This window comes from Cavia porcellus, unplaced genomic scaffold (assembly GCF_034190915.1).
Source record: "Cavia porcellus strain 051 isolate PalLab524CR breed Dunkin Hartley unplaced genomic scaffold, mCavPor4.1 scaffold_17, whole genome shotgun sequence".
NCBI classification, from domain to species: domain Eukaryota; kingdom Metazoa; phylum Chordata; class Mammalia; order Rodentia; family Caviidae; genus Cavia; species Cavia porcellus.
The window spans coordinates 49,340,628-49,354,743 of NW_026947500.1; the positions used below are offsets into that span (position 1 = coordinate 49,340,628).

The following is a 14,116-nucleotide window of genomic DNA, read 5'->3' on the forward strand; positions in this document are numbered from 1 at the left end:
TTCTGGGCTTCTACTTCCGGGCTTCTACCTGGCTTCTTCTTCCGCCCAGGGGTGGCACCAGTATATATACGGGTACAGTGTCCAATCATGTTAAAGTAAGCAAGGCAAGCTGATTGGCTAACATCATCAGTTGCCAGGCAGACTATATTGTTGAGCGGGTTGCTTACGCGGTAAGCAGGAAACTGGCGTACTCGATGGGAGGGGTAATCTACCTCAGGCTTTGCTCTTTACTACAGGCCGCACGTCCGCCAAGTAAGGCGACCGGGCTCGGGGCTGCGGCTCCCAACAGTTTGCCATAGATCTTGGAGGAGACTTGGGACTTGGACTGTTCAGCAATGCTGAAACTTAGGACTTTGGCAACTCTTGGAGGTAGACTAAATGTCTTTTGCATAAAGGATGTACATTAGTCCTGGGAGCCAGGGGTGGAATGTTATGGTTATGTCTGTGGCCCCCAGGCCTCATGAGTTTGCATTGTGCATTTGTTATTTGTTCATTGTCTAGTGCTTGGATTGATGGTGTCAGTGCTCCACTCACAAAGGGATGGAGCCAAGATGTGATGTAATGGCAGGAAGAAGGCGTGTCTTGCTCTTTGCCACTTCCTGTTTGCTGTTTGCACCCACCATGAAAGGCGGCCCAGCCATGCCCACCTCCCTGGGAGCCAACTGAGTGTGGACTGAAACCTCCAAAAAGTGTAAGAAATAAACCTTTCCTTTCCCAACTTGGGCATCAGGTATTTTGTCTCAGTGATGAGCATAAGGTAACTAAGACAGTCACATTTGGTTTTATTCTCTTCAAAAAAAGTAATAAGAACTGTGGGAGTAATAAAACTCAAAAAGTTTAATTGATATTGTAAAAAAGAGAGGAAAGGAAGGTGGACTAAAGGATATAACCACAGGTATGTTCAACTGTGTAAGATGGAAAACCATATTACTGAGCTTTTATTGGATCATTGAACAGAACTGTCTTCAATTTCACTGTATGAATGTCCACTTTATATGCTTTAATTTTGTAATTTGGACAACTGTTCCTGGGAAGATAATATATAACCTATTAACTGGTGATTTCTTATTGTATATTTTTTCTTGAAATACTGTATTATTTGTACCCTTGTACTGCTTTGTTTTTTTTATGTCCTTTCTTTTTTCTCTTTAAATAAAAAAATCCAAAATAAAAAAATAATCATACTCACCTCCTTGATTTGGATCATTCTTTCCTTCCCTGTGCTCTCTTAAGAGACCTCGCTAAGTCCAAATCCGAAACTGTCTGCCTTTAATGCTGAATCTAAGTGGTGATGGCTGCACAAAATTAAAACTTCCCTGAGTATCATATTTCAACCTTTCTTCCTAACCACCCCTGTTATTTTCCTTAAAAAGTCACTCTCCTCTCTGTCACTGTCTCTGACTCTCTCACCACCCCACCTACCATGAATATTGGACTTTTTACAAATAACTTTAAGAATCAAATATAATGGAGTATTATTTCTATTCAGTTCCCTACTCACTTTCCCTACTTCTCTTTCCCTCTTCCCCACTATAGAAAAACATCTAAAAATTATCTCTTTCCTGTCTCCCATTTTTTCTCCCATTTATTATGACTTTTGTCCCCAACACTTTATGAAAATGGCTTTAAATTATTAAGTCTTTATCCCATACTCCTGCTAACATTTAACCCTTTCTCCTTTCACACACTTCAGCTGCTGAGATTATATCCATAATATTCTCTAGGCTTTCCTCTGACTTGGGGCATCATTCACTTTTGGATTCCTTATCTTGTGCTTTAGATACAGTGTGTTTTCCAGTGTGGGAGTAACACTTCACCTGCATTAATATCACTGAAATTAACAGTTCTGAAAGATTTCTTGTGTAAAGTTATAATATAAATAACAACTAAAATAATAGCCATGCAAATATTAGCTATGAGATTATCCCTCATGTGCCATATTCAAGTACTTTGCATGTATTATCTTGTTTAATTCCAGCAATCACCTGATGAAATACATGATTCCATTTTGTAGCCCAGGATCACAGTTCATTGAGCCTTCTATTCTCACATCTTATTTTCTGAAATATTCAATAGTATAGAATAAGCAGGACATGAATCAGATGTCACATTATCACGATCTCTGCCTGGATGCTCTTGTTTCATAACATTATAGTTTCATGCAGAATCGATCTGCTGCTCTTTGTTGAATTGGCAGTTTGACTAGAAATCATAACTGTTGCCAGATATGTTAGCATAAAAAGTGTATAATACCATTATCACCTTATTTTGCAATGATTGGGCAAGTGGGAAAAATGTGAATAAAATAAACTCAAGTTTTTGTCAAGGTGTAATTAATATGGGCAGACCTTCACCCCATGAAAACAAATTAGTATGTGTTATGTGCATGTATCACCTCCACACAAGGAACGGAAATGTTATGAATGGCAGACATGTACAAATAAATTATAAAAATAAATTAATAAGGATAGTAGATGGAAGAGAAGAAAGGCAAGCAGTGGTGATACGAATGTGCTAAGTGTAAAGAATGGGGAGAATTATGGCCAAGAATCTAGGACTGTGCTTAGGAATTGTGACTCAAATGACAACAAAGATCACTAAGATTCCTTGCTACACTCTCAGCCCATGAGTAACTCCCTCTTCCAAGATCTGCATGACATTATTGACTTAGTTTTCAAAAAGGTTTTGAAAGCTTCCCTGGCTCTTGTAGGATCTAGGGACATACAATTAAGAGGAAAACTCAATCACACTGTTTAAATTTTGAATTTATGGACATGGGTGAACAGAGACAACAATTCCAAGATGGCCTCATTGGCTGTCTGTCAGATCACTGCTGAGAGACAAGAAATTCTCAGAGCAAACATTGTTACATGGGTAGTAGCCCTGATGGTGAACTAGGAATAATTCTGTGACTACTTTTGCAGTCTGGCTAACTAGGCAACAGAATACTTTTCATCACCTCAATCATTAAAGTACTTGACCCAATTTGGATATGATTAGATTTAAATTCTAAATATCTGACTTAAATTTTTTAAAATATCATTTTATTTAAAAAAAAGACTTCCCTGGAATATTAAGATTGCTTGTGATGTAACAAAATCAAGACACTGGCTAGGGATACAACTCAGTAGCACAGAATCTCCTTGCAAAGTGCAAGGTCCTAGATTAAATTCTCAGCACACACACACACAAAAAAAAAAAAAAAACCAGAAACACTGAAAAACAGCAAAGAACCTTATGAAATAGTACAAGCAAAAAAGACTTTATGGATCTTATCACCCAAGCCTCTTAGCTCAACATACTGAAGAAAACACAGATTTCCCAGATATTTAGTGGTGACAATAACTCTGCTTGAGCATTTACTTGAGTACTTAGAGGTCAGCACAATTTTGAACAATTAAAATACAGCATAGTCCTGAATTTTTTCCAATTTGTAATTTGATCTACATGTTGATGAAAGTAGACATCAAGACATTAAGCAAACAGAAAATGTAAAACAGAATAGCATTGCTGCAGGACATAATGAAACCAATTGCTGAAAGATGTATACTACAGAATTATAGCAGAATATTTCAGTAACACTGGTAGTTCTACAAAGTGACACAGTGAGCTAATTCACTTTACAGATTTTCTTTCCTACATAGCACATTGCTTGTGCAAATCTGCTCCCCAGGCTACTTATTTGGACACAAAATGATCTAAAAAGTACATACTATGATGAAGAAAATATGTATATGTCAAGATAATGAAAGTTAATGTTCAAATACATGTCTATTTCTACTTGTAAAAACAAGTGGTTCTTGATAACCACAAAGGTCAAATATGGACCAGTGTTGGTGAGTTTATACCTGCTTTATTGATATTAGTATTTATCTGAAGAGATTCTCCTGTGTAACACAAGGAAGTAATTGGAAGGAGAATCACAAGGGAGATCATGCTCAGAGGGTTAAATACTAATTGGCCTGAATATATACTTCATTCAATTAAGATAATAGAAAAATTTCACTTTCTAAACTTCATGAAATTCAACTCACCAGTGTGTCATGATGGCTAGGATAATGTTTCAGAAAACTCTAAAAGCCAAATACAAAATACTCTGGTGACACTCAAATCCTCATGAAACTGTGTCAAGCTTTTGAACTGAGATTTCCATGTCTTTGTATGAGAGCTATGGTGATTTTCTATTGTTCTACACTAAGCTCAGTGTAAAATGAAATGCTGTTTAAGCTACATTAGAGGAAAAGAGTAGCCAGGCACGGTGGCAACTGTAATTCCAGTCCAAGGCCAGCCTGAGCTACACAGTGAGCTCAGGACCAGCCTGAACTATGTAGTGACAATCTGTTTCACACAATGAAAGAAAGAAAGAAAGAAAGAAAGAAAGAAAGAAAGAAAGAAAGAAAGAGAGAGAGAGAGAATCCTTACACTACAATTTTCTTATGGATATAATAAATGAAATACAATTTACTGCTCTTCAAAACAGTTTCTCTCTCTTCAGAAATCTTTCCTGAAATTAAAACCAAAATGGAACTCTGTGTGTCTGTCTGAATCTACACTTGAAGGAGAGTTAATTTATAAATATTTGCCATTCACAATGACTCCATGAGACATCACTAATCCTGTTTTACTTTTAAATACACTCACACTGAGAAGTGACTTCTCAATGTTTATCCATCTAATCAAATAAAATGGAGCAATTACCAAAACTGGGCTCCATCTCAGTTCTGCATAACTACAAAGCCAAATATTTCTGTCTCAGTGTGAGGAGAGGGCTGTGCTAAGCCTGGAGGATGAAGACAGTCAGCATTTTAACATTTTGGGATAAATAAATGTCCATGAGAAAAAAAGATATAAGGATATTCTTCTTTTAGGTTTGGAGATTTCCTCATTTTCATAAATGACCATTTAGTAAATTGTATCCCATAGCTTCCCAGCTAGAGCATCAGTGAGATCAGATACTGAGAAGCAGGGCGAATAGTAGGAAAATACATTATTTGTTTCATAAAATTATCTTTGTTAAATCAGAGTAATAAAAATTGATTTATAAAATTATTAATTTTCTTACTCTGCCTGTTCTGAGGTATCTTTGCTACATTTCAGGCTATGGGACCTGAAGTGGGGACACACAGGCCAAGTGTGGGCAGCTCTCTGTCCTACCAACCTCGCAGCACCATCAACTTGTAAGCAGTCGGCTTTGCCTCTCATCTCCTAAGCTCTGTCTCATTTACTCAGTAGTTGTTTCTGGTGTTTTGTCACAGGAATGGAAAGCTGAACAACACGGTCAATACATCCAGCCAGTGTGAAAGCTGAGGCAAGTAGATCACAAATCAAAGGGTCCTGGCCCAGGCAGCTGAGTGAGATTCTGTCTCACAATAAAAATATTAGAGCTGGCATGTGGCTAAGGTACATTTACTTAGCATACAAGAACTCTGGGTTTGACACCAAACACTATGAAAGAGAGAAAGTAAGAAAGCAAGCAAGCAAGAAAATATTTATTAGCTATAAAATACAAATTATGCAAGGAGAGAATTACAATCATAGCATTAGTGTTACTATGGTGATATTTACATTCATAAAATTACTCATTATTTTTCAAGTATTTCTTATAATGCATCCATAATAATTATAATAGTGCAGGTTGATTTAAATAAAACTTCAGAAAGAACTCTATTATGAAGACTAGAAGAAGCAGGTGACACGGGGCACAAATCACCATGGCAGGGTTAGAACTTGCCTTCAGTAACAAAGGATTGAATATAGCATGTTCATATTTGAAAGATTAATAACCAGAAATGTAGTCATAATGTGAAATGAGTTAATTCCCAAAGGAAATGGTAAAATGCTAATGTTACGAAATGATGAGTAAAACGAAACAGAAATGTCTATAAACATGCAATAATATTTGGTGTTTAGAGCTATATACATGTTTATTTATTAATATCTTAGGTGAATTATCGGTAATTTCCCCTAGTGCACACATTGTGCACAAGCAGACAAAAATAATAGGAGAACACACAAAATATCTCAAATATGATTTCTCTCTGTGTGTAGTGTTGGGGATAGAATCAATGGGCTTTTCACAAAATCAAATCTCCAATTCCACTTATTTACTTTCTCATTATTTTGTTGGTGAGACAGGCCCTTGATCACTTATCTTTGCTAGATTTGAACTTTTAGTCCTCCAGCCTTACTTCCCAGAGCTCTGGGATTCCTGGAGTGTATCACCATGCTTGAGTGCGGTGATTGCTGAAGGAGTGTGGTGCTCATTGTTCACACAATGTACTGCAGGGGCTGGACATTAGTGTATAATACATTGTGCGCTTCTCAAGAAATTATGCTATGAAAACCACAAAATTCAATATAACAAAAAGACTGATAAAAACCAAAGTTACTCCTCAGTCTTTCCATTTTCAATATGAGTGGGCTGAGAGATATTTTTCCATGACTTCTGATTGTCAGCCACCATCTGAAACAGCCTGGCCACTGTGGAAGAGAAAACAAGGCCAGCAAGTGGTGTACTTTCAGAAACAATCTAGTGCTCACTGCAGAAGTAACAGGAGTGGAAGAAAATCTAATTTACAAAAAAAGATATTTCTTCCAATTTATACCAAGTGCAAAGCTGCCCCATGCATAAAAGGCAAAATAATAATAATAATAATAATAAAATATTCAAGCAATAAAGGAAAACTATAACCATATAAAATTTTGTAATTAAAATTTTATTTTAGATATTTGGCTTTTAGATATAACTTCATTTTGTCTAGGGTTGTACTACCTTTCTCATTCAACATCAGTTCTGTCCTAGTTAAAAAACTGTTGGAGCCTGAAGCTGAATACACATGCAGGGCTGTGGCATGGCTGGGGTATGACTGAAATGGGAACAAAGAGGTACCTCAGGGGGCAAGATAGGCCACAGCTGAGGACACCTGGCTGCAACACCAAGGCTGAGGACACCAAGTTGCAGGATGGAGATTGTGGCTGCAGGCATTTAACTCGTGCAGAAGGATTCACCTGGAGATTTTCTCCTAGGACAGTTCTCCTCAATTAGAATATTCTGTTGCTTAGAGGGGTCCTTGAATCCCTCTCAGAGTCCTGCATTTTTCACTCTAACCTTTTCCTTGTCTGAATAATACATAAATACGGGCTGCCCAGAGACATTCCCTGTCTTAGCTCACAGTGTCTCGAACTCTGCAGAGGGATTTGATCCTCCTGGAGCCCTAAAAATCACAGCACTTTTCTCACTTAAGCCTTCACCATACGCTTGTTTGGAAGATTGGGGATCTAGTCCATGTCCCCAATAAAAAACCATGTCAAGAAAAACATTTGAGATGAAAAGAAAAATGAGTTGTTTTAGGAAAATATTTTCTTCCTTGAAAGCTGATTGACCAAGGCTTCTTTCACCTCTTTATTTGTAAGGCTGTAAATCATAGGGTTTAACATGGGAATCACGGTGGTGTAAAATACAGCCACTGTTTTCCCTTGCTCCACGGATTCCTCTGATGGGGGCCTCAGATACATGACAAAGAGTGTCACGTAGAAAATGGTGACAGCTGTCATGTGGGAGACACAGGTGGAGAAGGCTTTGCGTCTACCTGCTGTGGAATGGATCCTCAGGATGGCACGAAAAATATAAAGGTAGGAAAGAAGAATGATGAAGAGAGAGAAGGAAAGGTTGCATCCGGCCACGACAAACATGGACATTTCCTTCTTGGAGGTGTCAGAGCAAGCCAGCTTAATGAGAGAGGGATCAGCACAGTAGAAGTGGTTGATTTCATTGGGGCCACAGAAGGCCAGGCTGTAGGTCCACATGGTCTCCATGAGGCCCGTGAGGCCCCCATACACGTAAGGCCACAGGACAAGCGCCGTGCACATGTGCCTGGACATCTTGCTGCCATAGAGCAGCGGGCGCCCGATGGCCATGTACCTGTCGAAGGCCATCACGGCCAGGAGGTACATCTCCACGTGCACCAAGGCGATGAAAAAGTAACACTGTGCCAGACAGGCAGGGTAGGAAATGGTTTTCCTGTCTGAAAGGAAAACTTCCAGCATCTTCGGGGTCACATTGGAGGAGAAGCAGAGATCCACGAGCGATAAGTGGCAGAGGAAGAAGTACATGGGTGTGTGGAGCCGGGCTGTAGCCAGGATGAGGACCACCATGCCGCTGTTTCCCACCACTGTGACCACATAAACAGCCAGGAACACCAGGAAGCAGAGGAGCTCTAATTCCCGGAGATCAGTCAGACCCAAGAAGACGAACTCTGTCACCGTGGAGAAGTTCCTCAGCATCCTAGCCTTCATCAAGAGACTAGAACTTTAGGTCTCTACACATTTTCTTTTAGATGGAGAATGTGGCATATTTTCTCAGTATTTTATTTTTCTTTCTTCTCCTATGACTCACTTTTGTCTCATGAGATACTAGAATGAGTTCTTTGATTTAAATCAGATCCAATGAATCATCAGTAAAAAACATCTAAACTGGTCCTGGAGTTCAACGACACAGACATTCACATTCTTCTCTAAATTTCCTTTTTCCACTTTTCCAATTAAATCCCTCGGTCTGTAACTATATTTCCTACCCATCTCCACTTCTATTTTCCACTTCTAATTTTTGCATTTTATTTAATTCACAGTTATTTTTATTCTTGACTTTTGCCCTTCTTTGTGCATCAACAACTGAATACTTACTACTAAACTTAATTCCTTCCAGAAAACTAGTCACAGACCTGTAACACAAGTTTATTTCCTGATAACATTTATTTCTTTCAGGCAATCTCAGATAGAATTTCTTGGTCCTTTAATGATAAAGTAAAATATACCTTAATTTCTTCATGGTTTAGATATAAAACAGAGCGTGTTTATTTTAGACCCATTAGCTGATTTGGGGGAGAAAATAGAAAAAAATATAGACTTGAAATTGGACATTACAAAGACTAAGGGAAGCCTTTCAGCAATTCCTCTAACATTATACTATAATTGGGACAATCAAGTTCTTCAGACCATCAGACCTAAGTTAGGGTATAGAAGTAAATTATTTTAACATGACAGTCAACAGTAATGAAAACTGAGATATAAAAGCAAACAAATTCTATTAATAGCATTTTTTTTCATTTCTATGTATTAAAACTTTTGGTCTATAGTTACATTTCTTACCTATCTACTCATTTATTTTGTCTATATTTTAATTTTATTTAATCTCATGCTAATTTTAATTCTGATATTTTCTTCTACACATTTTAATTCTGATATTTTCTTCTACACATTTTGAATAAGGAAATGAAAGCTCACAACTGCATGTAAATTAAGTTTCCAGATATCAAGAAGGACAGAATCCTATAAAAGAATATCCTTTCCTGATAACATTGTTTTTCCAGGTTACATCAGATTTTAAAAAATCCTTCAGTTTCTTTGCTTAAGGGTACCCACAAATAAATTTAAAATGTATATTAATTCATATTTATAAGATATAAACACAATGTGCCCTATTACACAAAGAATGGCCGCTACTGTGGGAGAAAATAAAATAAAAGGTAAACACTTGTAAAATTGCACAATTACACATCCTGTGAGAAAGCTTTCAGAAAGCCAGCATTCTTCCAGTCAATTCAGTCTACTATAAACAATCTGAAACCTTCATAGCGTGAGTCTTGAGTGTGCAAAACTGACAATTTTAGCATGGTAGATTACAACTGTGAAATCTGATCTAGATAAAGATTTGTCACTCAAACCAATTACCTGGCCTCAAACTAGGGAGAAATTTTTTCACTGAAAATTTTATTTCATTGGATCTCCAGGTTTATAACACCTCTCTGACTTCTCTTGTTTCTGTTCCCTTCTTGTTTCTTATATCCATCTTCCTGTACTTTATTGAAGCGAGTCCAAAAATTTCTTATGCTGTATTATTCTTATTCATCCACTTTTTACCAGTTCCTAATCTCAAACTCAGCTCTAACTCCACGTTTGTCTATGTACAAAGTGTTTTATTAAAGTAAAGTGAATCTGCATATAATGGTAATCATCATCTTTAAAAAGGTAGTGATCCCCTCTTACCCTTTTTCTGCTTCCTTCATATCTCTCCCTAGTCTTTGCTTTATTATATATGCAAGTCTCCTGACCCTGAATTCTGTCTCTATACAGACAGACATAATACATGTATCTAAACTTGAGTGCATGTGCAGACATACACACATGCTACAATTTAAATTGTCCTCATGTGCATGAGTGAATTTTTAAGAAAGTAGAAGAGTACCTATATCTCTGCCTCTGCCCCTACTTTGTGCACCATTCTATGTATGCTATAATATCCCCAAATCCCACTTTCCTTTAAAATTGTTTACCAGGGTATGGTAGGACTCTCAAAACTTCAACATTTGTCCTCAAGGGTTGCTAGTAACCTCAGCAGGAACGTTTGTTTCACAAAATCAGTTCAAAAACTTAAAACTTAATAGATTTGACTTAAAAATTATACCAAAGCTGGAAATTTTATATCCACAATTATAGAAAAAAACATTATAGAACTTTGTGAACATTAGGATTTCTTACCTTAAAATGTTGTTCCAGGGATTTTCCTTGAGGATTAAGTTAAAATGTATGTGGAGATCTAATAGTGTATGAAACACATATATACATGGCAGAAAAGTTTAGTTTCTTCTTCGTCTTTATTTAATCTTTAGAGCAAGTGCAAATTGTCAGGCTTTCAGCATTGGTCCTACAGGTGTAACCAACAGCACCCTTTCTGTGCAATTATTCATCTATCTATAATTACACAATCATTCCTACCAGGTAAGTGTTTGGGCTCCAGTTCCAAAAGACATCTTAGTTCCCAATGTATGCAAAAAATATAGATAACCCTTCCAAAAAGATAAAGTGAAACAACCTAAAAAGAAGGAAGATATTATGTACCTTCAAAATTAACAAGGGGAAACAAATTGCTTATGTTTATAAAGTTGACTGCTTTTCCCAATTGCATTTTTAAAAATGAAGATTACGTCTTCAGTTCCACAAGTTAAGTGTTCCCTGAAGGCAGCTCAGACACTCATTAGCATGGGAGTTAGAAATGATTTCAGTGTCACTTCTGGGTCTTCTGTGTTTCCCTGTGTAACGTCCTTCCTTCCTGTTCTCTCTGTATCACTAGGGTTCATTCTCTTTACTTAGCAGAAAGGCTGCGTTCTTAGAAAAAAAAATAGCAAATACTTCAAAATACTTCACTTGCTTGCCCAGTATGCAGGGATGGCGATTTGTATCTCCAGGAAGCACTGTAGGGATGATGCATTCATTTCAAAGCAAGAGTTTTGAGCTGCTTTTAGCCTTTGCTATTCTTGCTTCACAATGTTTTGTTTTGAGAAAGGTCCAAGAATGAAAGAAGGTAATCAGAGAATAAAGAATGCTATAAATTGACACATTTTCTTCCACTTTTTCTTTTCTTCATTGTGTAATTATGTATTCAAGTGTGGCTACAGAAGATAAGGCTGTCCACAGGCCTCTTTTAGAAGCTCTTCAAATTGATCTCTAATTTCAAGTGTGGAGCTCATTCTATTCTTTATCACATTGAGCAATGACATCAGGGGCAACCTCCCAATGTCACTATGTTTTGTTTTTTCAAAAATATTTAAATGCATTGATACTAATTACTTAACGTTTCGTGTCTTGTAAGTGGTTGATAACAGGAAGCCAGTACACACAGTATGCATCTGTTTAAGCAGTTCATTCAGTGGGGGGTGGGGAGGGCTAACAGTAGTCTTTCCACTATGGCAGATATGCTCACCAACATCTTTAAGTCTTTTTAGACCAGAAATCACAGAACTTATTCAAAAAATTCGTTGTTCATATATGGTTTCACTAGAACCACTCTGTTATCATCTCTGTTTTTCTAAGGGTTCATAAAGGAAATAAAGCCCACAGAAGCGTATGTATACATAGTGTATTATAGATAATGTATTGCGTATATGTATACTGCATATTACATATATATTGAACATAAAGTATATAGTATTATCATAGGAAATGACATGCAACAGTGAAGCCCAGAGTGCCATGGGTTATGCTGTTTGGAATTGGGAAAACAGGAAAGGCCCACGGTATAGCTCAGTCTGAATCTGAAGGCATAAAAACGAGGGCAGCCTAGTCCGGATGTGAGTGGGGAGCTGTGACAACCTGGAGCACCAACACCTAACGATAGAGGATGGATACTTCCCCGCCAGCAGGGGGAGCCGCGCTGCCTTCCTTCCGCTGCTCTCTGCTCCACAGGCTTGCTGTGTGCAAGTGCCTGCCTAGGCCTCTGAATGGGAAGTCTTGGTGGTCACTTTCCCTGCTCACACGTTCATCTCTTCCAGAGAATCATTCATAGGCACACGTAGGATTGATGTTTACCTGAGCTCTCTCATAGCAAACTTCAATGAAGTTTTTTTTTAAAGCTTTTAGTAAAGAAATAATATAAATTTTAGGTAAAATTGTAGGTTCACTAAAATAATTTATTCAAGAAAACATAGTGCACACCTACTTAATCTGTGTCTGTCCCAGTACAAGGTGAATTATAGGTGGTCTCAGCAGGCTGATACCTTTATTCCAGCTGCCTGTTAATTCAGCACAGCACTTGATGCAATTTCTTATTTATTTTAAAATGATCCTCTGGAAAGTGTATTTATCAATATCAGCCATAAATGTCAAGAGCATTTCATTCATTCATATTTACTTCTGAAAAACCCTGATGCCTTATGACTGATAATGTGTTTCTCCAGTACCACTGGTTTGTCCAAGATAAATTTTTTTACCTTTCCTGTTGTGGAGCACTTGTTCTCTTTGTCTGTTAATGTTTGTTAGGTATTTCACCTTGCAATGCTTACTGAACTTTTATTTTGTAGTGCACGAGGCTGTAAAACTCAGGCATGGATGAAGTGATTAAAAAACCAGTAGAATAAAGGGGCTGGTTTTGCAAAGCTAAATATATATGAATGGTTAAATAAAATGTATCAAAGTATGCTTTTTAGCAGGATCTAATAAGTAATTAAATATGTAAATTTCAAAAACAGCTCTGTTTATGTGCTTTAACATAATTTATGAGCAAGCTAATTTCCAAATGAAAATATTTAAATAATGATATAAAATTGAAAAAATTACATGGAGTAATGTAGAATGAGTGTATCAGAAAATGTGACCGTGTAGAAAGTATTTAGCAGAAAAATCAACTCCAGGGTAGAAAGAAAGTTTTGAAATACAATTGAGGAAAAACATGCCGATTGTGAAGAGGTGCTAATTATTCTCTGGGGCTTTTCCTTTCTGTCACATCTACATCTGTGTCCTCAGAGTGGTGACAAGAGCTGCTTGATTTTCTCCTCTCTAGTTTAAAATGACATTGTACCAGAAGCTGCGGGCGAGCCAGGGAGAGTGCATGTTGAATGGACAAGTTTACATCCTGCACAATCGTAAGGCTGGTTTCAGTTTACTCTGAGTAAACTAATTTTCTTTTCTGGCATTAGCATTTTTGCATTCTTGCATTACAGTACAAAACAGACTGGAAGGCTTCTCTTTCCAGTTTCACAATCTTTACAAAACTATGTTATTTTGTAATGATATTTTACCTTTTATTTTAATTACCTTCTTTCATTACTGAGACAAAATACCAGACTCTTAAAATTAAGAAAGATTTGTTTAGCTCACAGTTTGTGGACGTTTCTATTCATAATCTGCTGGCCACAGCAGGTGGCATGGCACAGGGCAACAGTTCAAGATGGCAGAAGACAGCAAAAACCACAAGAGCAAAAAAAGGTTGTGGGGAGCAAGCCTCCTTTCCTCCCTTGTATTGTATGCAGGCTGTCTGGCACATCCTCTCGGAGCCCTCCTCCCGCACAAGATGAGGATGTTTCCAAAGTAAGGACCTGCTCCCTGCTGAGCCCCTTAGATAAACTTCTAAACTTCTCAAATTGACACTATGTATGAACAATTATACCTTTCCTCCATAAAATAAAAAAAATAATGATACAAAAACTGTATTAGTGTAGAGCTATTAAAAATGATTTGTAATTCGTGGAGATAATTCAGTAAATGTTTGTCAATTTCTTTTATATTATAATACTTCAAAGTCACCAGAAAAATGATAATAGAGTAAATACCAAGTGACAGTGTA

General features: G+C 37.2%; 1 protein-coding gene across 1 annotated transcript; it reads right to left on the bottom strand.

Moving 5' to 3' along the window:
- Nucleotides 1–7,347: 7,347 nt before the first annotated feature.
- LOC100722792 (olfactory receptor 5M8-like) lies at nt 7,348–8,295 on the bottom strand. Its single transcript, XM_013146401.2, has one exon. The coding sequence runs from the start codon at nt 8,293–8,295 to the stop codon at nt 7,348–7,350; it is 948 nt and encodes a 315-aa protein (XP_013001855.2).
- Between the last annotated feature and the right edge of the window lie 5,821 nt (nt 8,296–14,116).

Coding starts and splice junctions, on each gene's coding strand:
- LOC100722792 (XM_013146401.2), bottom strand. CDS start 8,295: ATGAAGGCTAGGATGCTGAGGAACTTCTCCACGGTGACAGAGTTCGTC.